The sequence below is a fragment of the Lolium perenne genome, chromosome 3 (genome assembly GCF_019359855.2).
Source record: "Lolium perenne isolate Kyuss_39 chromosome 3, Kyuss_2.0, whole genome shotgun sequence".
NCBI lineage: Eukaryota > Viridiplantae > Streptophyta > Magnoliopsida > Poales > Poaceae > Lolium > Lolium perenne.
Window position 1 is genome coordinate 72,756,643 of NC_067246.2, and position 24,884 is coordinate 72,781,526.

At 42.4% G+C, this 24,884-nt stretch overlaps 1 protein-coding gene across 2 annotated transcripts; it reads left to right on the forward strand.

The window, feature by feature from the left end:
* The first annotated feature begins 13,661 nt into the window (after nt 1-13,661).
* LOC127341516 (mitochondrial-processing peptidase subunit alpha) lies at nt 13,662-18,701 on the forward strand. Of its 2 annotated transcripts, none has more exons than XM_071827995.1 (13): nt 13,662-13,876; nt 14,919-15,164; nt 15,259-15,555; nt 15,642-15,809; nt 15,902-16,069; nt 16,165-16,245; nt 16,362-16,428; nt 16,814-16,908; nt 17,020-17,092; nt 17,166-17,236; nt 17,305-17,354; nt 18,105-18,217; nt 18,304-18,701. In XM_071827995.1, exons 1-13 carry the CDS (start codon nt 13,703-13,705, stop codon nt 18,354-18,356), a joined length of 1,656 nt encoding a protein of 551 aa, XP_071684096.1. In that variant the 5' UTR covers nt 13,662-13,702; the 3' UTR covers nt 18,357-18,701. The 2 variants fall into 2 exon arrangements, with proteins under 2 accessions (XP_071684096.1, XP_051223344.2); XM_051367384.2 differs by having other exon boundaries at nt 13,688-13,876; nt 14,916-15,164.
* The last annotated feature ends 6,183 nt before the right edge of the window (nt 18,702-24,884 follow it).

Consider the following 24,884-nt stretch of genomic DNA (forward strand, 5'->3'; position numbering starts at 1 on the left):
CACTACATGCGACCGGCATATGTTAAGCCATACACACCAGATGTTGACCTTGTACTATTCTCGGCCAATTTTCCGGCATCCTCACTTAAGTAAATTCAATGGAGGTGGGTCTCCACATGAACACATAGCTCATTTCCTGGCTCAAAATGGTGCACTCCTCCTACGACAATTTGTGCAAACATTCTCAAGTCCTGTTTTACACTTCCATCGAGTTTGGCTAGGACATAGGAACAAATACAAGACACTTTTCGAGAGCTTCAACAACACTCGAAACTGTGGGCATCACTGAGCTAACTTAAAGCAGAGCAAGGGATAACTCAGAAATCCACCGATTGTTGAACTTGAAGTGGTGGGTATTTGTATGAATAATCTGCATCCTATCACATGTATTTGCACTTGCAGACTCTAACTTTTGTGGAGATGACCTCAAAATCTACATATATTGAGAATTATATGAAGCTCGTGGCATGTTGAACAAAGTAGCTACCAAGCTGGTCGATAATACAATCAGTGCGATAAGTTTCCCACCAAGCCGAAGATGGTGCAAGTTATGGACACAACAACACCCGTGAGCAGTACAGAGCGTACATGTGCATGAACTTATAGGGGGCCGACCATCACTAAGGGTCAGAACAGGGAATACACATTCCCAATAGAAGAGATTGGTGAATTGTTTGCCGTTTTACTTCATATGAAACCTATTGAGCTTCCAAACTCAAAAAGACCGAAAGAAACTAACAACTCGACCCAAATTCCGTCCCATACCATCGGATATTGGATCACACGCTCAAAGATTGTTTTGTGGTAAAGAATATCATTAAAAACGATAGATGAAGGTATGATTTATGAATACCTTCTTGAAAGTTTAAAGAAAAAAGAAGGTTAATACAAACATGGCCACTCTTCATGATGGCACTCAAAGCAACACACTTGGGGTATGGAGGGCGTTGTAGATGTCAACTAGAAAGAGACACTCTTCGAGGAGGAGCATTATATGCCATTAAGTCCGAAAGATAAGAAGATCGAGAGTGACGAGGACCTTGACTCCAACATCAAGTGAAATAAGAAAATTGCATGTTCCGCGCTCTGGGCTAGGAATATCACAGAGCTTGGCAAATCGTTTATAAGGACTACCCTAAGAATTTGATGCTATGACCATTGGGGCTTTTGAGGATGATAGCGACTCTCTTCACTTCCATGAAGGAGAAATACCGGAAGTTGATCAAGTCCACCTTAGGCAGGTCGTCGGCTATTCGACCCACATCTTCCACCTAGAAAGGAGCCTAGGAACAATATGTAGTTGCGAATGAAACAACCTACCCTACCTCTAAGGTTTCAATCAAGTATAGTGCAATTGCACATTCGAAGAATATTCCAACTATGCTTTCTGTGTATGACTTTCTTTTTCTTCTAATTTGGGTAAGGCTTTAGTCATATCATTGTCATTATGGCAAGATTATAGAGTGTAAGTCTCACAAACTCAAACTAAATTAAATGATATGCTAAATATCATGTTCACTTGTGAGGACATGATGCACGCTCAAGTAATCACGATATACATCTTCTTATATTTGGTGAGATGAATGAGTTACCTACAAATCACATTATGATAAATGGTGGATCAGCCATGAAACTTGTCACCTCTGCACACTCTGAAAAGATTGGGATATTCTACCAGAGATTTGAGTCTGTCCAATGTGGTTATTCATGGCTTTGATCAATCACATCAAGAAGCCATGGGTACCATATCCTTGATTTTCATGGTACAACTTGATTGTCATGCAATCATTGTCAACTCAACAAAGCATTATATGGGGTGGTTGTATTAATTACATGGAACATCACGTAATTGCATCGTTTCTCGAATTTAAAAACCAAGGATGTTGTACACATGGTTTCTTGGCCCGGTTGATTAATCCATGGATATCTCCATTTGACCAAAACAAATGTCTCATGGAATATCCTATTCTATTTAGAGTACAGAGATATAACAAGTTTATGGCCGATCCAGCATCAACAATCATGCGATTTTTAGAAAAATCATCAACCTAAATGAACTAAGAAAAAGGATTTTTGTGCTTACTTGAGTCTAGCAGCATGTCCTCCTTAGCGCATCATTCAATTCATTTTTAGTTCGTGAGACTTCCACTTCATAATCTTCTAGGAAGCTATGACCAAAGCCTTGCACAAATCTAGAGAAAGAGGTAAACCACCATACACAGAAGGCATATCTTTTTTTTTCAAATGTGGATTACATCATACTTGACCAACAACTTAGATATAGGGTTAGTTGTTTCATTCACAACTACATTGTTGTTCTTAGGCTCCTTTCTAGGTATAGGATGTGGGTCGGCTAGCCGGTGACTTGATATATGATGAGCTTGATCAGCTTTTGACCCTTCTTCAGGGAAGTCAATAGATTCACTATCAATCTATCATCCTCTAAAACACCAATGGACATAACATCAAATTCTTGGGAAGTCCTTTTAAATGCTTCACCAAGCTCTTCGATATCCTGGCATATAGCATGAAACATTAGTTTCCTATTTCACTTGCTACTAGACGACGAGTCTAGGTCATCACTCTTGATCTTGGTATCCTATAGACTCGATGGCCTCCTATTTGGAGAATGCCACCTTTAAACTGACATCTACAAAACGATCCTTATCCTAAGTGTTGTTCAACTCCATGTCATCCAGAAGGGTATCCACGCTTTGTTGTAGCAACCTTCTTTCCTTTCATTGAACTCTTAAGTATATGTGGACCAAATCTTATTTGAATGATATTATTTATCACAAAATAGTCTCAACCGTGTGACCTAATATCCAATGGTATGGGCTGAAATTTGAACTTGTTAGCTTCTTCTGGTCTCTTTGAGTTTGGAAGCTCCTAAGTTTCACCTGAAGTAAACCAGGAAACAAGTCATGATCTCTTCTAAAGAGAAAGAGATTATTTCCTATCCCGAATCAGAAAAAGAAAAAGAGATCTATTTAACAACAAGGATGTGTTCTGGGGTATGATGTCCAAGTCACCTAAAAGGAGGATGTGGGTTGTAGCAAAATCTTCAAGAACTACTTCACTTGATCACCACATGAGTGTGCACCGGGATGCATCCTCTAACTCGGTTCCTCCTAGCTTTACAAAGGAAACATATGTCAAGCCTATAAGTCAGCAAAGCTTCGACAAGGTTCCATGGTATAATACTTTAGGAGTGGCATGTGCTTGCAAAGAAGGTGGCTCCGCCAAAGATAATTTTGTTGATACAGTCGATTTCGGCTCCGACTACTCCAATAGTATGTGAGTCAACTTCCTATTCTACATGAACAACGATAGAGGTGTCGCTCTATTTGGTCTTCGCTTCATGTCTTAATTGATGTCAACATAGGACAAAATGTATGCAAGAAAACTAATCGATGGTTTTCTTGATTTATATGAAGGTATGGAGGGATGAGTGGCAAGAGTTCTTCATCGATCACAAGGAGAATATTTATTTATCTTTTGTAATAATCATATGTTTCAATCCTTTGTAATGGTGGAATTCTTAATCATGGTTTTTTGTTTTCATATATATAATTGATCGGGTTGTGATGTAAATATAAGAATTTTGGAACTAAAGTATCCGCAATAAGACGGGGCCAAGCCGCATCCAAACTCTTAGTGCAGGATCAAGGCAGGAGCCATACTTTGGGCATACTTTGGGCACGCACAGGAGCTATAGCCCTTTTTAACAACTCAAACACACTCAAACCAAGGTTGCATCGTCTAACAAACAAGTACGAATAAAATCTAGAGGAATCGTCCATCCAACCAGATGGTTGAGATCTCCTAGCTAGTTCATGGGCTACTACATTTGCATATCTTGAAACATGTTCCAGAGATATTTTACCAAAATCACATGCAATATGATAGAAATCATCTAAGATCGCAGCTGCCACGCAATGGCTAGCTTCTTCATCATCTCCACCGCCACCAAATAGCCTGACATGATGACTAATCTGTTACAACCGACAAATTGTGCAAGATCCATAACTTTCTTTAGTGTCTGCGCTTCAGCGGATAGTGCATCCACCACATGCTCAAATCTTTGTGTTGCACGCCACCACTGAATAGCCTTTGCTGTCACGAATAACAGCCCCAGCCCCAGTAGTCCCTCTCAAATAGTCTCCGTTGAAAGAAGTATCAACGTTGACCCTAACATAATTATAGGAGGTTTAATCCAACTTGCTTTCTTTGGTTTTGCTCTAGGCGAATAAGCTGATAAGTTGGATATTAATGAACTGATTACCACAATTGATCTTTTCTCAAGTTGGATAGGTTCACCATTGATCACATGTCATCGTTAAAGCCATGGATACCGGCATGTAATTGCGTAGGTTACAACACTGGCCCATAATTGGAAACTTTGGTTGATATGTGCACAAAAGGAACTCTAGAACTGCTTGACTAGCACGGTCTATAGCACATGCCTCCGAAATTTTAAGCTCCAAGCCAAGGTTTTTCCAAACTTGCTTTGCTCTTGGACATAGGAACAATAGATGTTTAACACATCTTCAGCACCACTGTTGCGTATTTGACATTGACCACTCACTTTAACATGTCGACTTACAAGTGTGACCCGGCACGGTCAAGTATTATGCATTACCCTCCACACAAATATTTTAACCTTGGCAAATGCTTTTAGTTTCTAGATTTTCTCCCACATCAGACGAGCTTTCATTGGTCCTAGACCTTGGCCAACATGTAATTTTCTTCCATATTGCATCTCCCATTCAACATGGGTATGCAGGACATACCGAAACCCCCCGTTCTTCCTGAGATGCCACACAACAAGATGAGTGATATCATGTTGAGGCAATGGAATAGACTTGATTCGGCAAGCATCAATCTTCCAAAAGGTCTGATCAATATGTGCTTCATTGCACTGATTTGTAGCTGAATTTATCAAGTCACTCACCTTAGTGATCACATTCTAGCCTTTATTAGTAAATATTTTTCAGGAGAAACTATGGAATCCTTTCATCCTCCCAAATATCAATAGAACTACCTTATTCGACACGCCATATGTGTCCTTTCTTCAGCCCGTGTCTTGTACCTGGCTTGTAAATACTCCTTATTCCTTTCAATGAAATGGGACACAACCCTTTTGCGTTTTCTCAAAAAGTAAATACTCGCTAATTTATTTCTCTCATATACATTCCTTTACTATAAATTGTATTCAGTCTATATCTATGGCATCTACGCCAATTGGCATGCCCTCTTTCCCATCATCGCGCATGTTAGTGATGAATTTTCTAAAGTCAATCTCTCATTTGTTGAGCCCGGTGCTGGGGGTTCCGTAAAACCGCTCAACGATGTGGGTTAGTGACATGCTATTTTGTACTAGTGAGGAGTGCCATCAAATTATGGTAGCAGAGAGGTGAGAGGGAAAGGGTGAGGATGCACATGATTTGAGGAGAGAATCCAACCTAGTCGCCACCCAGACATGGATTCGTCATACCAGAAAGAGGTTGTGACACCATCACCAATTGCCAGGATAGTAAGCTGCATAAATGAGTAACAAGCTCTTGAAACAACTACCAACAAGTATAAATGCAGAAGATTGAAGCTATCCCATTAGGGTCGTACCACCAGCTAACCCAGCACAAACACATCGCTTCATCACCACAGAGTGGCGTAATTTATGCATGCACTTCAAGAAAAATATTAACTTAAGTTAGCAAAGGCCCACGAGATCGAGTTAGTGTTCATCACACGAGTGACAAGTGTACCTCCAAGCATTTTTTTCGAGGGGGTGATTTTTGTAGGGGCACTTCCAAGCATTTGCAGTCACTTCTACTTCATTTTGAATCAGTGTAAAATCCATCATGTCAATGGTGCCATAAGGGATTAGAGGACGCTCGCGTAAGTTGGGAAGGCACAAAAACTATTTGCAAATCATTTCATTTACCCGTCATAGTGATGAACTTCTCCTAGCTTTTTCTTAACAACATGTTTGCACGGCTGGCCTAGTTTCCTCGTAAACTAGGTCAGTTTGTTGTCCTTAATGAACTTCACCCTCTGACGATGTTTGTTATAAATTAACCAGAAAATGGACATTAAACTAGATTTTGAGCATAAAAGAAAATGCGTAATTACTATGTGAAAAGGAAAGTAAACCTGTGAGTAATGAGGAAGGGACATGTACATACAAGTTCATTTTGTTTCATCTTGCATGCTTGGAATGATGGAAAAGGGTATTTCTTTCCAATGCACAATAATGTGGTTTGCAAATCGCAACAGGGAGAAAAATATAAGGATGTCATATGAGCTCACATGGGTATATGGAGGAGGCCTTGTGCTCAAATGATGATACTTTTTGGCATTGGAGTCAGTGATGTTGAGGAGGGAGAGAGGTAAATCCCAGAACTTGCGTCCCACCCAAGGCAAATGAAGCAGTACAACACTTGATGGACCCCAACCGCTCAGATATAGACAAGCTGAGGCTAGGCACATAAAAATAAGCCCGTGCTGCATCGCATGCCTGACCAGGGGAACAAACTTCACCTTCAAGCAGGACCCATTTGCTGGATCTCAGACATGGAAAACCATTCGTGAGTCAGTACAGCACGGTTGTCTAATCCAGTCCACTGATCGAATAGAATCAGTAGTACGAACAAGTTTGTCGAAAATAGTCCTGGGTGATTGGCTTTCACTTAAAGATTAGTGCCGCAATGCATCAAATTTATTTTATCTAAAAGTGTTGTAATCTAGCATCTATATGATCAACTAATATAAGGTGTAAGGACCGTCACAAATTCTGGTCATTATTTTGGTTATTAAACAGTCCATCGGCAATCCTACTTCCATATATAGTGGGGTAACTGTGCGTGGCAATGAAGTAAAAACGTCTTAAAAATCTGGACGAAACTCTTCAGGTGGTAAAACAAAACAAATATACAAAAACATACCTTCATCTTCGACCATGATCAATCCAAAGCGCAGAGCTGGACCTACGGCTTACAGTCTGCATCGGGCAACAGCAGATATCCGTTTCCCATTTCGACACCTTTTCCATGTTGTCACCTCAGCGGTAGATCATGAGGCTGCAAATCACAACTGATGACCCCCTACGCACGCAGTTGGGTCCCAGGTGGAATTGTGCTCATCAGTACTGTTGTAACTTGAGGCTCCCATTGTTGCTGTCATGAGAAAAACATGGCCCCGGTCAGAACAACAGAGCTGGTGCCCTGGACCCAGGTAGCTCGACCAGATCGATACGCTTGTCCAGAGTCTCCAGAATCCAAGTGGGCGCGACCACGACGGCGTCAAAGATAGGCATGGTGGCGACAAAAATAGCCTAATTAGGTACTTAGGTCCAACGATACACCCTGAGTCCCTGACGCCGGTCACCTTCTGCAGTACGTTCCTACGGCCTCCGGGTCAGCTCAGATCGTCTTCACTTGTGCCTTACTCCATCGAAGAAAAAACCTGCCACTCTGTGGTTGCCTACTACTGTCTCCCTGCCTGCTCCGAGAGAAGAGTCCAACACAATCTTTGCATCTCTGTCGACCAATCTACCTCCCCGCGAGTTGCATTGTGCCTCTCATAGGCAAATCAAACCATTATGACCTGATAACCCATCCCAATGTTGACACGACAGCTTGCCGAGAAAATCCTGGTCATTCTTGATATTTCTGGCAGACAAGAAAGATTCATCACCATCATCTGGCGTGTTAATTAAATATATGTGTGCTTGTGTGTGCCTCAATGTCAGCGACACTGCTATTAGGATTTATAGCAGTAGTAGCAACACCTCATCAGGGTTCATAAATACCATTCGTGACTACTCCCTGACCTTCTGGTTTTACTCAACTGTATGATGCATTGTATATATACATACTACTCAACTTCTGGTTTTACTCCGCGAGAGTTCTTCGATGAAAGTAGATTTTCTATGTATAGATACACTTGGAGGTTGGGGTTCTGGCCAACCGACAGATCCGTCACAACCTCACAATAATTGCAATGCATTGCTTTGTATACGTGCAAAACCTGAGGCTTAAGTCGCAGCAAACAGTCAAATACTTATAATCCTATCCATTAACTCACTGCGTGTCTAAGTACCAATCAATCACGTGTCAAGAGGTGGGTCAAGTACCTGAAGAAACTTAGAACTCCAGCTTCGTCTGTTCAGTTGAATTCCACCGATGCTGTCGCATTCACAGATATATATAGTTTGAAACAGATATCTTTCTGAAGAACTGACCGTTCACCTGTAAATGTGGACAATAGTGAAAGTCATAGCCACCTCAAAGTGGGTAAAAGCCATAGCCACTATGTGCAACGTAATCTGTAGTAAAAGTAAAAGTCACTTCATATTATCAATCTCGGCACATTCCATGAAATCAGATGACCACCAGGCATCAGCTCCACGAATAAAATGTCGCAGTTGTACAGAAGATCAAGTGGTTGATCCATATGCTAATTAAAAAAAAAAAACAGATAGAGACGGATGAAGAAGGCAAATTAACTTCGGGCATTAAGCCTTCATGGCTACCAAGTATCATCTATGATATCAATTACAATGCATAACGGATCCATTTTCAAAGAAATGTGATGCTCATATATGAAAGGGTTATGTATAACTACGTGGTTTGCACCTGTGTTGCGTCCATGCTCATACACCACAAGTGGTACAGGTCCCCTCCCATGCGCCATGAGGACTTTTAAACATCATCATACGTAACCTTCTCGCACATGCTTCCCTTGATGGTTATTTAAGTATTTGCCTATTTGACAAAAAGTGGTGCAACAATCATTAGCTGATCACACTGCAAGAGCTGCTTTATTGAAAGAAGCGACATTACATGAGGGAATGTATGAGAAGATAGGTAAATTAAAAAAACGGAGGTAGTTTGCCAATACCAGGCATCCTTTTCTTTCAGCAATTCTTATGCCAAAAACAGACAAACACGGAATAATAGCAGTTCAGTGGGTGTGTTATCTTATAGGGATGTGCAACTGCTTCGGAATATTGTGTTACTTCCAAGTATGTAGATTCTTCCTTCGGTCACTTAAACATTGACTCCCAATGGTAACAACAATGTTAGGTTTGAGCATATGTACATAAAAGGAAATGAACTGATATCTGTTCGGCACAAATACTCACCGACAAAAACTGAGCATATGTACATAAATGGAAATGAACTGATATCTGTTCGGCTCAAATACTCACCGACAAAATAACATAAAAGTAGAATGGAAATATTCTAACAATGGGTATTATAGACTCCAAGTGCAAGAGTATCAATTGGTAAAGTCATTTTACCTCGACAATTCCATTTCAAAAAAAGTTTACATCAGCAATTGAAAGGAGAATTTCATGAGAGAAACATAGGCAACTAAAGACAGAGGTAATACACCAATTCAAGGCAATTTGGTTATTTCTGTCTTATGCCAAAAAAATCAAAGATTAATAGTTGTTGAGTGGTTGTGTTGTCTACTTGTCTTACAGGCATGTTCAAATGCATAAGAATATTGGGTTACCTACTTCTAGCTGTGTAAACTCTTCTAGTCAAAACAGGGGGAATAGGACATGATGTTTGCTAAAATAACTAAATAGCAACCAATCAAACCTCAACTTTCCGACAATGACACAAATGGAACGAATTTTCATAAATATGGTTGGCTCGTATGTTCACCAACAAACGGGACAAAATGGTGTCATTTTCAGGACATAAAACACAACAGGATTCTAAAAGTGGAAAATTGCTAATTCTGGATGCAAGAGAATCAACTGTGACAAAGTTGTCTTCAGATAAGAATCATCCTCGGTAAGAAATTGTATTGGCAATGCACTGACACCAGCAAAACTAGCCAAAGGTGCAACATTCCTAACTATAATATATATAAAAGATTCCCCACAGTGTATATGAAATAAGCTGGCGAGCAGTTTGTAGCAAGCAAGCAATAAACTGAAAGATCATAACAACTACACTCTGGTAGATCACCAAGTCATTGGCATCAACTAAGAAAACGGGTCGGCACAGTAGCCTGCATCCTTAGTATGCTAACGTGATCTGATCAAATATAAGAGCATCAACGGGTGACGAACCAATGACGAAGCACCTTCAGACAACAACCCTACCCATCTACCAAACACATTTGAAATGAAAGCGGACCCACCAAACTCTTTGACCTGCATAGCTGTATATCCGGATCCAAACCTTACAGACCCCAACAGTAAGCTCGGACCATTCGACAACCATGTAGTAGACGACAGTACGGCACATCTTCAGTTCAGACTTCAGAGAATCAGGTAGCTAAACTAGCTGCTACTCTTTCCAAACTGAGAACGGCATTTCATCAACCAGGTGGACTACCTACAACCAGCCCAACGCGACTGTTTTTTCCACTCGACTGCAACTGAACAGAGAACCATCACCGAACAATTTCGCCGAACACAATTGCGATTTGCGAAGGCAACAGAATCCGCAAGATAACAAACGCAACAGGCCAGAACACATGCAGGGCATCAGAGTCCCGGAGGATAGTAAGTACCTAATCGGCGTTTGGTCAAACAGTTCACCTGCTCGAAGTTAGCCACGGCCGGCGGCCGGCGGGCACCACCGGAAAACCCCGTGCTCCTCCGCGCGCGGAGCGGTGCAAGGTACTCCCCAATGGCGCGCGATCGAGGCCAATCGCTTCGCCGAACTTACCACATCCATCACCGCCGCGCGCGGACGCGTGTTGAGCAGGCCTCCCTTGTCGCCGACGGAGACGCAGAGCGCACGCGGCGGCGGTGATCGCTTGGCGGCGATTTCTATTCGCCGCTTACTGCGGGAGTTAGCTGGGGCTCCGCACAGGGCGGTGAAGGTTGGGCCGGTCCATTAGCACGGCAGTCGGGTTTTGTTCAGGTTTCTGCTTATGTTCTTTCTCGGTTTTCAATGGTTTTTTATGCCCGTTTTCGTTGCTTTTGCATGTCAAATTTTTCTGTTTTTTCTGAAAAATTTGAACACTTTCGAATTAGAATTTTTTTTAGACTTTGAACAATTTTTGTTTTGAACATTTTTTAGGAAGTTTGAATTTCAACATTTAACTAGTTTCATTTTTTTTCAAAATTTGAACATTTTTAAATATGAACCTTTTCATTTTGGGCAAGTTTTCATTTTTGAATATTTTTTAATTCGAAATTTTTGAAATTTGAAATCTGTTCAATTCTGAAAATTGTTCATTTATAAAAATCATTCTGTTTTGAATTTTGTTTTGAAATTTGTTAAATTTTGAAAATTGTTTGTTTTCAGAAATCGTTCGATTTTGAAATTTCTTCGGTTTGAATTTTTTAAGATTTTAAACCAAAGTAGACTCACGCTGAGTTGTCAGGTAAACTAAGATAGAATAAGGGCATCTCGAGGCGACGTATATCGGACGCTCAAAAGTGGTCGTGCGCATCCGCTTCCGTTGCCCTGCCGACATATTTTGACAGCGCGTCCGTTTGCGTCTAGGTGTGTTTCCAGCGGGGCGACTCATTTTTTCAATAAATTTTTTATCACCAAGTAAAAAAGCATAATATACTACAAACTAAAAGAAATCCAAGCCCTAGCCTACTTGCTGCCCGACGGCCCGACCCCGTCGTTGTGTCCCTTCCTCGTCTGCTTCTCCGCCGCCCGCCATGCGGCTGATAGAGCTCGGTGAGCCGCCACATCCTCCAGCAGGTGCTGCCACAGTGCCTCCTACGCGGCATCCTCGGCCTTGTTGAGCGTCTTGAAGGAGTCGACTAACGCCCTCTCCTCTGCCACCCTCTACTTCAGGGTAGGCTCATTAGAGGACCAATTGATATCGGAGGAGTCGTCCTCTGCGGTGGCCGCCTCCCTGCGGCGTTCCGTCTCGGCATCGAACGTCGCATGGGCCGCCCGCTCCTCCTATGCTTCCCGCTCCGCATCACCCATGAACTTCGCGTCCATGGCCGCGTCGAGGACGTTGTCCGTGCTTTCGTCATCCTCCAACTCCTCTTCGCAGCTCTCGACCGTCGGAGGTGGAGTTGGAGGTGAAGGCGCAGTAGCCTGATCGCGTCACGCGCTGCTCATGGCAAAGGTGGAGGGCTGTGTGGAGGCGGCGCTACGGTGGAGGTTGTGCGGCGGCTAGATTTTTGTGTGGAAGGAGATGAGATGCGTGCGCCCCCTTTATATACGCTGGAAGCAGGCGACGGGCGCGGCACGCGTGGCATCATAATTACTTCATGCACAGAGGTGGAGGCGCAGTAGCCTGGCCACGCCCGGCGCTGCTCATGGCAAATGTGGAGGGCTGTGTGGAGGCGGCGCTATAGTGGAGGTTGTGCGGCGGCTAGGGTTTTGTGTGGGAGGAGATGAGATGCGCGGGGCACGGCACGCGTGACATCGCCATTAATTCGTGCGTAGAGGTGGGCGGATGCCGCTCGGCACGCGAGGCATCGCCACTAACGTGCCGAAGCGACGCCTCGGCGCCAGTAGTGACGAGCCTGAGAAGATGCATCGAGCCAGAGCCGCTACTAGGCGGACTCGACGAAACATCCGCCACACGCGAGCGGACACTTGGCTCGTCCGCGCAGTATCCGCAGAGACGCATCTGAGACACTTATTTGGACCAGGTTTGCGTCTCCGTGGACTGCCCGAACACTATGCGTTGGGTCGCTAGGCGTGTTTCCAGACGCATTTTTCAATCACGCGAGCGTCGCTCACCCTCTATTTACAACCTGTTGAAGATGCTATGAAGACAGCTGTTGCTAGCGGGAAATCCTATACAACGATCAGGTCGGTGCCTACCAGGCACCGCACACCCTGATCGGGTATTGGGCCTGGCCCATTTTCACCTTTTTTTTTTCTTCTTCGTCTTCTGTTTCTGTTTTTTCTTTTTATGTTTTCTTTTTTGTTTCCTTTTCTTTTCTGTTCATTTTTCATTTTGTTCAAAATCAAAATAGTTCAAATTTGAAAATATATTCAAATTCAAAAACGTTCAAATTTGAAAAGTGTTCAAGACGAAAAATGTTCAAAGCTAAAGATTGTTCGTATCCGAAAAATGTTCAAAATTAAAATATGTTCATTTTAAAAAATGTTCAAATTTTAGGGAAAATCGATATTCGTTCAAATTTAGAAATTCCTTTAAATTTTGAAATCTGTTCAAAATCTGAAATTTGTTCACTTTTCAGATTTGTTCAAATTTTAAAAAATATTCGGGATTTAAAATAATCTATATTTTGAAAAATGTTTAAATTTTGAATTTGTTCAGATTTGAAAAACTTTCAAATATCTTTTAAGAAACCTCAAAAATTATTTTGGTTTTCCAAAAAACGTTGAGATTTAAAAATGCGAAGACAAAACAAAGGAAAGAAAAGGTTTCCTGATGGGCCGCGGCCCATGAAACTGCTGCCTGCCCGTGGGGGTGCGGTGGCTTGTTTCCGCCGACCAGGTCGGCAGGAAGCACCTCCCGTTGCTAGCTCCCATTTAAAGGTGTGAGTAGGCGCTCCCTCGCTTGGCCCCGCGTCTCGATGAGCACGGAGACGGAAAGGCGTTTTCTTTTTTGCATCACGCGGGGCGGCGGTTAGGGATTTGATGCGCGATGTGATGGCCACGAAATGAGTCCAGGTCAGCCCATACGGCACCGAAGTTATTGGGCTAGGACGCCTAAGCTGGGCCGGTCCGGCCCGTTAAGAAACTGCCCACGAATTCAGCTCACCCACTTCTTCTATATGCGCAGCCAGTCTCTCGAATTGTCGCCTTCCACTTGTCCCACGGTCTCCGTCCCCATCTCCGCCTCCGCCGCTCCCTCCGCAGGCGCCGCCGGCGACCACTCCGTCGAGCGAATCCTCCGACAGGCTCCGGCCACCATGTACCGAGCCGCCTCCGGCCTCGGCGCCCTCAAGGTCAGCCATCCCTCGCCCGAAACCCTACCGTCCCCTCCCCTCCCTTACGTTTCGCTAGATCTGATGCCTCCGTGGCGCCCATCCCGCCGCGATGCGCCCGATCCGAACGGCCGTAGTCTGTGGTCGCCTCGCGATTGGTAGGGAACTAGCATCCTTGGGTCGGTCATGCGGATTCGATAGGTGTGCGTGTAGTGGAGGCATTCTAGAGGCGCAAGTAGCAGTTGCCGCTGTCTGAATGTTTCCCCTGATATGTTGAATTGACTAAGCATGGATTTTAGATGCGATGAGTAGTGGTGTGTGGCGAATTTGTTATGTTGGATAGGTTTGTGTAATTATCAGGGGAAGGGTGATGTCTACGGTCGTTTGCAAAGGCATGCTAATTGGATTATGTTATTAGCGAAATGAGTTAGTTCCGATGTCGCCGAATTTCTCGTTGGCTCTGTTTCTAAACAATTTCACGAGCTGGGCAGCTATAACTTTTGTGCTTCACCAGGTTAATGACATAGCTTTGTTTTGTGTTTCACCTTGTGTTCTGCTTTATGAGCTCTTGTCTTGTGTTCAGGCTGCATGTAGTCAAATGTATGATTTGGAAGAGCTTTTCTTCAAATTGGAAATGGCTTGTTAAAGTCCTTTGAACAATTAGTTTTGTATTTATTTAATCAGTATTATCTTAATAATATAGAGAAATAGAAGTAGTCTTCTGGAACGAGCATAATTTACTTCGAATGCTCATGATATATTTGCTCCATACATATGCTTGAAATGCTTTACTGTCGTAGCAAGTAGTGTTTGGCTTACTAGTTCGGCCCATGAAATGTTTTATTCACGGCTAGAGCCATAACCTTGCATTTAGATAACATCTATATAGGGATGCACAAAATTTCGTCATTGAGACACTCTGCCATGTGATATTTTACTGCAATACCTAATAACCACCAAGCAGAGACAGCTTGTTTTTGTTGGGTTTTAAATATAATAATTCATACTGGTTGGCTCAACTTTAGCTGCTTACATAATATCTGTTGTTTACCACTTGCAGCAGCGTGGGGCGGATGCTCAAATGTTGAATATCGCAATTAGGTCTGCTAGCACAAGTGTTGCACAGCGTTCATCGGGTGGCGGCTTCCTAAGCTGGCTCACAGGCGCACCTTCAAATGCGTTACTCCCACCTGACTTTGCACTCCCAGGAGTCACCATTCCAGAGCCGCTACCCGACCTAGTGAAGCCTTCTGAGACAAAAATCACAGCACTTTCAAATGGTGTCAAAATTGCATCTGAGACATCTCCGGTATGTGTTCCTTATTTCTTGTAATCTAGCTATTTCATGCATGTTCCTCATGGTGGTCGGTTAGTGATACCTATGTTTTGCATCTCTTTTCTAGGGATCATCATGCTCCGTAGGAGTTTATGTCAACAGCGGGTCTGTCTATGAAGCACCTGAAACACTTGGTGCCACTCAGCTGTTGAAGAAACTGGCCTTTGCAACCACTAGAAACAGGAGCCAGTTGCGTGTTGTGCGTGAAATCTGTGCTATAGGTGGTAATGCCAAAGCATCAGCTAACCGTGAGCTCACGAGCTACAGCTATGGGGCTCTGAAGACTTACATGCCTGAAATGGTTGAAGTTCTTGTTGATTGTGTTCGGAATCCTGCTTTGCTTGACTGGGAAGTGAAGGAAGAGGTATTTCATCTTAATATTATGCCCTTTTGCTCTGTACTCTAGATGATTGGAATATGTTGCTGAATGCTAACTTATTGCCTTCATAGATAGCAAAACTGAAGGCAGAGCTTGCACAAGCTTCAACTAATCCAGAAAGTTTCCTCTTGGACGCCCTTCATTCCGCTGGCTATTCTGGGGCTTTGGCTAACCCATTGATTGCCTCAGAAGCTTCCATTAGCAGATTAAATACAGATGTTCTGGAAGAGTTCCTAGCTGTGAGATTCACCCCCACAAATCCTTTTAGTAGTATAGTTGTGTTGGTATTCTTGTTAACATGCTATTTGTATATCTGTTTCATGGATGCCAGGAGAACTACACCTCCCCTCGAATTGTTCTAGCTGCATCTGGTGTCGACCATGATGAACTTGTATCAATTGCCGAACCTCTCCTCTCTGACATTCCCAATGCAACTGGAACAGTAAAGCCAAAATCTGTCTATGTTGGTGGAGAATATAGACGTGCAGCAGATTCATCCGTATGTTTTATGGTTTTGAGCCACTCATTAGTCATTTATGTGATGTCTTTCGTCATGTATCTTTGTTCTTACTTTGGTTTCTTCTCAAAAAATAGAACACAGATATTGCTCTGGCTTTTGAGCTTCCTGGTGGATGGTTGAAAGAAAAAGATTATGTTACTGCATCAGTTCTCCAGGTTCATGATAAATATGCGCTTTAAGTTGCATTGATAATTTTATTCAGCAGTCCACTTATACTGATTTCGTGCAGCACTGTTGTCTAATATAAAAAGAGCTAAACTGTTTTTTACAGACACTTTTGGGTGGTGGTGGTTTGTTTTCTTGGGGAAGACCTGGAAAAGGCTTGCATTCACGCCTAAGTAAGCAGACATATTCTACAGTTTGGCACTCAAGCTTTGGTTATATCTGTGGGGAACTCTGCATAGTTATGAAAAAAATGAGCAACAATGAAACTTACATTGCCAATAGCACATATATTATTTAATTGTCTGACTGGGTGATAGTTCAAATATGATTTGCTCTTTGAGCCAGCTATTCTGCAAATTGTAAACCATAGATGATGTAGGTCAGCTAATAGTCAAATCCTTTTTCTGGCAACCATTCTAGGTTATAGCTACTATTATTTGCAGTGTAACGCCAACGGGCTTTAAAAAAATTCTATTCCGATTCTGATAGCACCACAAACTATCTTGTATCTGTATTAGTAATCACATTAGTGCCTTAACCATGGTATACTTTGTACAGATCATCTTGTAAATGAATTTGACCAAATCAAATCAATCTCTGCTTTCAAGGATGTTCACAGTACCACTGGCATTTTTGGAATTCATACATCAACTGTAAGTATCATTTACAATTGGATAAGCAAAGCCTGTTATGCATAGTATTTTCGTTTTTAGCTACGGAGTATTGTACTTTGACAACTGACAAAAATATAATTTCATAATCAGGCTGCAGCATTTGCTCCTAAAGCTATTGACTTAGCAGCCCGAGAACTCACTTCCCTTGCGACTCCTGGTCAAGGTACCTTAACTCTCCTATATTGACTCCTCAGTCATAAGTTGCTTTTGCCTGAAACTTTTTTTTTTAATTACAGTTGACCAGACCCAGCTAGATCGTGCTAAAGCAGCAGCTAAATCTGCAATCTTGGCAAGCCTGGAATCAAAGGTATGCATGCTCCTGTGATATTTCTGTAACTGTGCCTAATGATCTAGTACTAACAATTCAACTCACAGGCATCAGCAACCGAAGATATGGGGCGCCAAGTTTTGGCATTTGGTGAAAGGTACAGTTGTTAAACATTTGTGCTAAACTGCAACATTTGTCATGGTGCCTATGCTTCTATTCCCTGCAAGGCCGAGAATATGCATAAGTTTAAGCAATGCTCTAGATACTCTGCAATTATACCTGGTTCACAGAATAGTGACATTTTAATTTATAGCACGTATTGCAACCATATTAGATACCAAGGAGCCCTCTTTACCTTAGATATCACTGTTGGTTAGTACTTGGGTTGTTCTTTCTCTAGAAACATGCGATGCATACTTTTTTTATATCCGTATGACAACTGCAAGATTCTGGAGAAAATCAGGTTTTACACATGGCTATTCTCTTTAGCCAACCCTATGATACTAAGAGAAATTATGTAAATTACTGGTAGTAAATAGAAGTAAAATGCATGTTTTGATGTTAACAAGATCTTTAGTGACTTGGTGGGTTAGGAACATCTTTGCCCCCACATATTGAGTGCTATCTGATGTATGAAATGTGTTATTGCACTTAGTAACAGAACATGTGCTGTAATGGTATCATGAACTCACAGCCCCTTTTTGAAGCCAGTAAATTTCCCACGCATAATCAGCGGAGAACATTGCTCATCCAAGTTCATGTACTTTTTACTGCATGTTGGTGATAAGAAAAAGAACTCCACAATTGGTGTATTATTTCTGCATCAATCTGTATGATCTTTGCCAAGTGTAACATTTGCAGCATGTAGCTTTGCACCGTCTGACACTTTCCATGTAAAACCTTGCAGGAAACCCGTGGAGCACCTTCTGAAGATTGTTGATGGTGTCACTCTGAAAGATGTGTCAACTCTCGCTGAGAAAATCATCTCATCTCCCTTGACAATGGCATCCCATGGAAACGGTGAGCTTCCTCATTTATTACCAGTCATCTGTGTACATCATGTGTTCAATTGCACTGTTTATAATCTGGTTCCCTTTGATGTGCAGTTCTCAACGTACCAGCTTACGAGACCGTGCGCGGCAAGTTCAGCTCGAAATGAGTAGGCTTCTGGACAAGTTAACTGTTGATATTTTCCTCTGAGATCATTTGCGGTCAATTTTCACAGAAAATAAGAAACATACAATTTTGATCATTAACTCCTACTGTGGGGCGTATTTGGGGTGTTATTCTTTTGCAGAACATGTATCCACCTGAGTTGGTGGTGCTAATGTTGTTCCCATAAGTTATTCGCTTGTAAATTTAGTCAAATCATGCAAGGGTCCTCTCTCGGTGGTAAGTCCGGAAGAGTGTATGAAATGTTCCTTCACTTTTTTGTTTTGATAAATCATTGAAACTAGTGTTGGAGCGTGGAAATGAATAAACATTCTGCCTCTGTTCTGGATTTCGACCGACCAGTTTGTCTACCATGTTTTTCGTGATTGGTTTCCTTGATTTGTGTCGGTCAAAACATGAAGCACGTTAAATGAAGCTATTCAGAAATCGGAACTCTTCTAGCAGCTGCTGCGTTTTTCTCTTTAGCATACGTGAAATAAATTGCTACGCATCTAGATGCAACTGACCGTGACCTCTGCTGTGCTCGCTCGGCAATCATCTGACCGAGTTATTGAACCTAGACTGGAATTTTTGCAGCCGAAACTTCTATGATGGTTTCGTCGAGGCAAAGCAACAAAAAAAAGAAGACAGATCGTGCTTGACTTGGAGCACATCAAAGCTGAAATGACACAACTGGAGCTTCCAGTTTTTCCAGGTATCCAAATGCCTGTCTCCTGGTTTCTCTCAGCCGTCGTTTTTTGACCCCTGAGCTCGCTCGCTCGCTCGAGGCGGCTGGAACCAACTTCGGAACGAGGCCGGTCGCTGCCGCCTCCTCTGCTGGCTGTCCCCAGCATGAACTGGGGCAGCGGTTGGCAGTTGGCCGTAGCACATCGGCTTTGACTCCACGTACGGCCGCACGAGGATGGGAAGCGCCGGCGTTTTTCCGCAGTGCCAACCAACAACAGCCCATCGTGGTTTTGGAGATAGGGAATCCGTGGACGTCCTGGTCAAAGATACTACACGCGGCTCCCAGGCCTACTGATATAATGATAGCCACACCAGCTTATCTCCATGCATGCTTTGTACTCGCTCCATTTTAGATCTCAACTTTTTTCTAAACTAAATGTATCTATATTAAAATATGTTTAGATATATTTGTATTTAGATAAAAGTGAGGCACTTATTTTAGAACCCATGTAGTAGTACCGAGTGGCACCGGTGTATTTAAAGCTTTTATCGTGTGCTGAAACTTTGCATGCATGTTTGGCTACCTTGCAATCAAGCCCTCGGTTGATTTCACTGTAAGATAATGTTGCACTAACTGCTCTAAGACAGATAATTTTTTTTACTACTACTCCCTCCGTTTGGTAATGGAAGATTTTTAGTCAAGCTAGATTAGCTAGCTAAAATGTCTTATATTTGTAAACAGAGGGAGTAGATCATATTCTAGTGGAACATCGGAGGACAGACACACACCTAGCAGTTCCTACGGCTACTCTCGCAAAACCTGCCTCCTTGTCAGCTTCCAGAGTTTGAGTTCCTCCAAGATACTTCCTCTGTTCTAGATTATACTCACTCCTTCTCAAGTTAGGATGTTTATAGATTTTAGTTAAAGTTAAACTTCTTAAAGTTTCAACTATTTACAAAAAAAAAATCAACATCTAAACCTTTAAATGCATATAATATGAAAATATATTTCATGATGGTTCTAAAAATATATAAATGTTGACGTTTTTTTCTATATAGTTGGTCAAACTTTGAGAAGTATGACTTTATCTAAATATTATAGGCATCCTATTTTGGGATAGAGGGAGTAAAATTAGAAGACCAATTCACTAACACCAAGAAAGTTTATGACTTCCTCTCATTAACGACTACATGCATCAATAGTTTCACATGCATGAGAGAAGGGGGAGAAATAGTGAACATTCGTTGGTGGAGAGAGGACAATAAATAAAAGAGGGTTTATAATTCCCAACAATTCTAAAAAGCTCTCTGGCCTTATAATCCTGAACGGAGGAACTAGAGTGTAGAGGAACTATGTACTAGAGGCTAGCTAAGAGTGTGGTGACCATCTTACTAATTAGTATCTCCTCTGTTGAATATTAACTGTTGCAAATTTTTCTATATACGCATGTATATAGATGTGTTTTAGTGTGTAGATATATGTGAATATAGATAAATCTGCGGCAACGGAGATAGTAGGATATGCATGCGGAGGGAGGTGAATATCGTATTTCAAATTCCTTCTCACCTGGTTGCAATAATGAAATCACGATTTATTAAGTTAAAGAGATCCCTTCATTATCTGAAATATCACTGCCGATTAGTATATTGTATAGGATTTGCCAGGAACAGACGATGGTCGGTCAGTTATTTTAAGCAGCTGATTTTTTTTTTATATATCGAGGAGGTTGCAAGCATTTTCGCATCGACTTATTCTACTTTATAACGTACTGCGATGATGGCTTTATATTCCATACAGTAGTCAACTGAAACACGAACTTGAAGTCTCCCGGAACAAGCGAATTTCGAGCCATGGATTAAACTCGCTAATGATGTCGTCATAATAGCAATCGCCATCAGTTTGTATTAGAAAAATAGATCCTATGTTCACATCTGGACAAGGAGAAAGGGAAAAAAAAGATAACATCATTTGAGAGCGCAAACTTTGCGAAATTTAGAAAGTCTGAACATCACTTCAGAAAGCAGCAAGGATTACTTTACGCCGCATTATGCTATATTTGATGACTCCATCTATGGAGGGTGCATTTCACCGTTCAAACAAATTATAAGCTTGTCTAAGTGCTGTATGTATGGATCGATGTAACTTTCATGTACTGCGTCATCGATTGGTACACCTTGATCAAGCTTTATAGCTTGGATCAAATCTCTAGCCAATGGATCTATAGAGCTGAAGATGGGACAAGGAGGGAGGTTGGTCATGGACATGGAGAGATACTACTAATGAAACATGCAACTTTTACAAGTTGGTGTTTGCTCCTTTCATTTGGCATATTATATTATGATTATGATGATCTCCTCTAATTAGAGATGTGTACCCTTTGGGCATGGGTTGGAGACCCAGCTAATCCAATGAGCAATGGGCAAGCTCGACTTTGCCACTGGTTAACAACTCCTTTTGTGCTCCAATAGAAGGAGCATTTGAATCTTACTTTCTTGATACCATCGGTATGTGTCGTTTTCATGAGCAAAGCAAAGCGAGGAAGCAATGGACACCAAGTTTTTGGAGGCTATACTCGTCAAAATTCTAGCGCATTTTTTTTAAATAATACACTTTTTTTTTGTTTATTTCAGAAATAATACTCGGTTTTGAGATATTTCAGAAATAATACACCGTCGGGTTCGTTGAACCCGAAATTTAAAACTCGGGGTAGAGGAACCCGAAATTTCAAAATCGGGGTAGAGGAACCCGACTTATTCTTTTGGCTGGAGGGCGAAAAAGGAAAAAAGAAAAGGAAAAGAAAGAATCGGGTTTTAGAAACCCGATATTAGTGAATCGGGTTAGGCGACCCCGAGATTCCCACATATTTCGGGTTACGACCCCGATTTTTGAAATTTCGGGTTCCTCTACCCTAATTCTGAAATTTCGGGTTCCTCTACCCCAATTCCTTCTTTTTCGCGCGGAAACAGGATTAGTCGGGTTCCTCTACCCCGATTTTTGAAATTTCGGGTTCCTCTACCCCGAGTTTCAAATTTCGGGTTTCCTGAACCCGACAGTGTATTATTTCTGAAATATCTCAAAACCGAGTATTATTTCTGAAATAAACAAAAAAATGTGTATTATTTAAAAAAAATTCGCAAAATTCTATTCTCCACCCGGCCGGACACTTTCAGAATAATTATGTTTGCACGTTTCTTGTATTCCCTGGTGGTCAACCATGAAAAACACCGCACCTGTTTCGCTCGTATTCGTTGAACGCCTGGTGTTTGAGTTAGTAATCCATCAAACCTCGAGCCTTTTCGTCTAAAAGAAGTAATCCATCAGACTATCCAAGTACAAAATGAGCAGATGGTTTGAGGAAAATGGCTAACGAATTTTCCTCTTGCATAAACTGCCGCCATGCCATGCATGCATGTACACTTTTTATGGCAGAAAGGAGAAAAGGAAATGGCAACATGTGAAAGAAACCAAAACGAGTCCTGATGGTGTTTATTTTTTCTCGGGATGAGTACACGCACCCTTAAGTTCAGGCATAGTTGGCCACCGGCCAACGCGCTAAGCCGCTAACCCATCCCTACAAAAAGCGTGCCCCGTGGAGAGATCGATCAGCTTAATTTTATCTCACTATACTAGTACAGTACTCTCTTAAGATCTATCTCTTAACAGATGATGCAAAATAGGGCAGCCCAGAATAGTTTTAGGGCGCCTGCTATTGACTTTTACAGCACCAAACTTTATTTTCCCATACAAGATGACCCAAAATAGGGCATCTGAGGAATTCTAGATGATGTAAAATAAGGCATGTTCACCACTTTGAACTTGCATTTCGGCACTTCAAACTTCAATTTCAACACTGTAATCCATTAGTTTGACAGTTTGATATGTTTAAACTTGACTCCGACGATACATAGAACTCAAAATGTCGACTTTGACACTACGTAGATCGACTCTGACACTTAATAGCTCGACAAACACCAACATACACTACACCTCGACACCGACAGTCACTAGAAAGATCTATACTGACACTCCGAGTGCCCACGACGTTGACGGTGGAGGGCCATCCTCCCCCAGGACGTTGAAGCTCGCTTCTTCTATACATCCATCGCAGCGTAGAATGATACGTCTCCGACGTATCGATAATTTCTTATGTTCCATGCCACATTATTGATGTTATCTACATGTTTTATGCACACTTTATGTCATATTCGTGCATTTTCTGGAACTAACCTATTAACAAGATGCCGAAGTGCGATTCTTTGTTTTCTGCTGTTTTTGGTTTCAGAAATCCTAGTAACGAAATATTCTCGGAATTGGACGAAATCAACGCCCAGGGGCCTATTTTGCCACGAAGCTTCCAGAAGTCCGAAGAGGAGACGAAGTGGGGCCACGAGGTGCCCAAACCATAGGGCGGCGCGGCCCCCCCCTTGGCCGCGCGGCCCTGTGGTGTGGGGCCCTCGTGCCACCTCCTGACCTGCCCTTCCGCCTACTTAAAGCCTCCATCGCGAAACCCCCAGTACCGAGAGCCACGATACGGAAAACCTTCCAGAGACGCCGCCGCCGCCAATCCCATCTCGGGGGATTCAGGAGATCGCCTCCGGCACCCTGCCGGAGAGGGGAATCATCTCCCGGAGGACTCTACGCCGCCATGGTCGCCTCCGGAGTGATGTGTGAGTAGTCTACCCCTGGACTATGGGTCCATAGCAGTAGCTAGATGGTTGTCTTCTCCCCATTGTGCTATCATTGTCGGATCTTGTGAGCTGCCTAACATGATCAAGATCATCTATCTGTAATTCTATATGTTGCGTTTGTTGGGATCCGATGAATAGAGAATACTTGTTATGTTGATTATCAAAGTTATGTCTATGTGTTGTTTATGATCTTGCATGCTCTCCGTTACTAGTAGATGCTCTGGCCAAGTAGATGCTTGTAACTCCAAGAGGGAGTATTTATGCTCGATAGTGGGTTCATGCCTGCATTGACACAGGACGATGTGAGAAAGTTCTAAGGTTGTGTTGTCTTGTTGCCACTAGGGATAAAACATTGATGCTATATCTAAGGATGTAGTTGTTGATTACATTACGCACCATACTTAATGCAATTGTCTGTTGCTTTGCAACTTAATACTTTGGAGGGGTTCGGATGATCTCCTGATGGTGGACTTTTTAGGCATAGATGCAGTTGGATGGCGGTCTATGTACTTTGTCGTAATGCCCAATTAAATCTCACTATACTCATCATAATATGTATGTGCATGGTCATGCCTTCTTTATTTGTCAATTGCCCAACTGTAATTTGTTCACCCAACATGTTGTTTATCTTATGGGAGAGACACCTCTAGTGAACTGTGGACCCGGTCCAATTCTCTATCTTGAAATACAATCTCTTTGCAATACTTGTTCTACTTGTTTTCTGCAAACAATCATCTTCCACACAATACGGTTAATCCTTTGTTACAGCAAGCCGGTGAGATTGACAACCTCACCTGTTTCGTTGGGGCAAAGTGTGCACTTTGGTTGTGTTGTGCAGGTTCCACGTTGGCGCCGGAATCTCCGGTGTTGCGCCGCACTACATCCCACCACCATCAACCTTCAACGTGCTTCTTGACTCCCTTGGTTCGATTAAACCTTGGTTTCTTACTGAGGAAACTTGCCGCTGTGCGCATCACACCTTCCTCTTGGGGTTCCCAACGGACGTGTCAACCACACGCATCAAGCAAATTTCTGCGCCGTTGCAGTGAGATCAAGACACGCTGCAAGGGGAGTCTCCACTTCTCAATCTCTTTACTTTGTTTTTGTCTTGCTTAGTTTTATTTAATACTTTGTTTGCTGCACTAAATCAAAATACAAA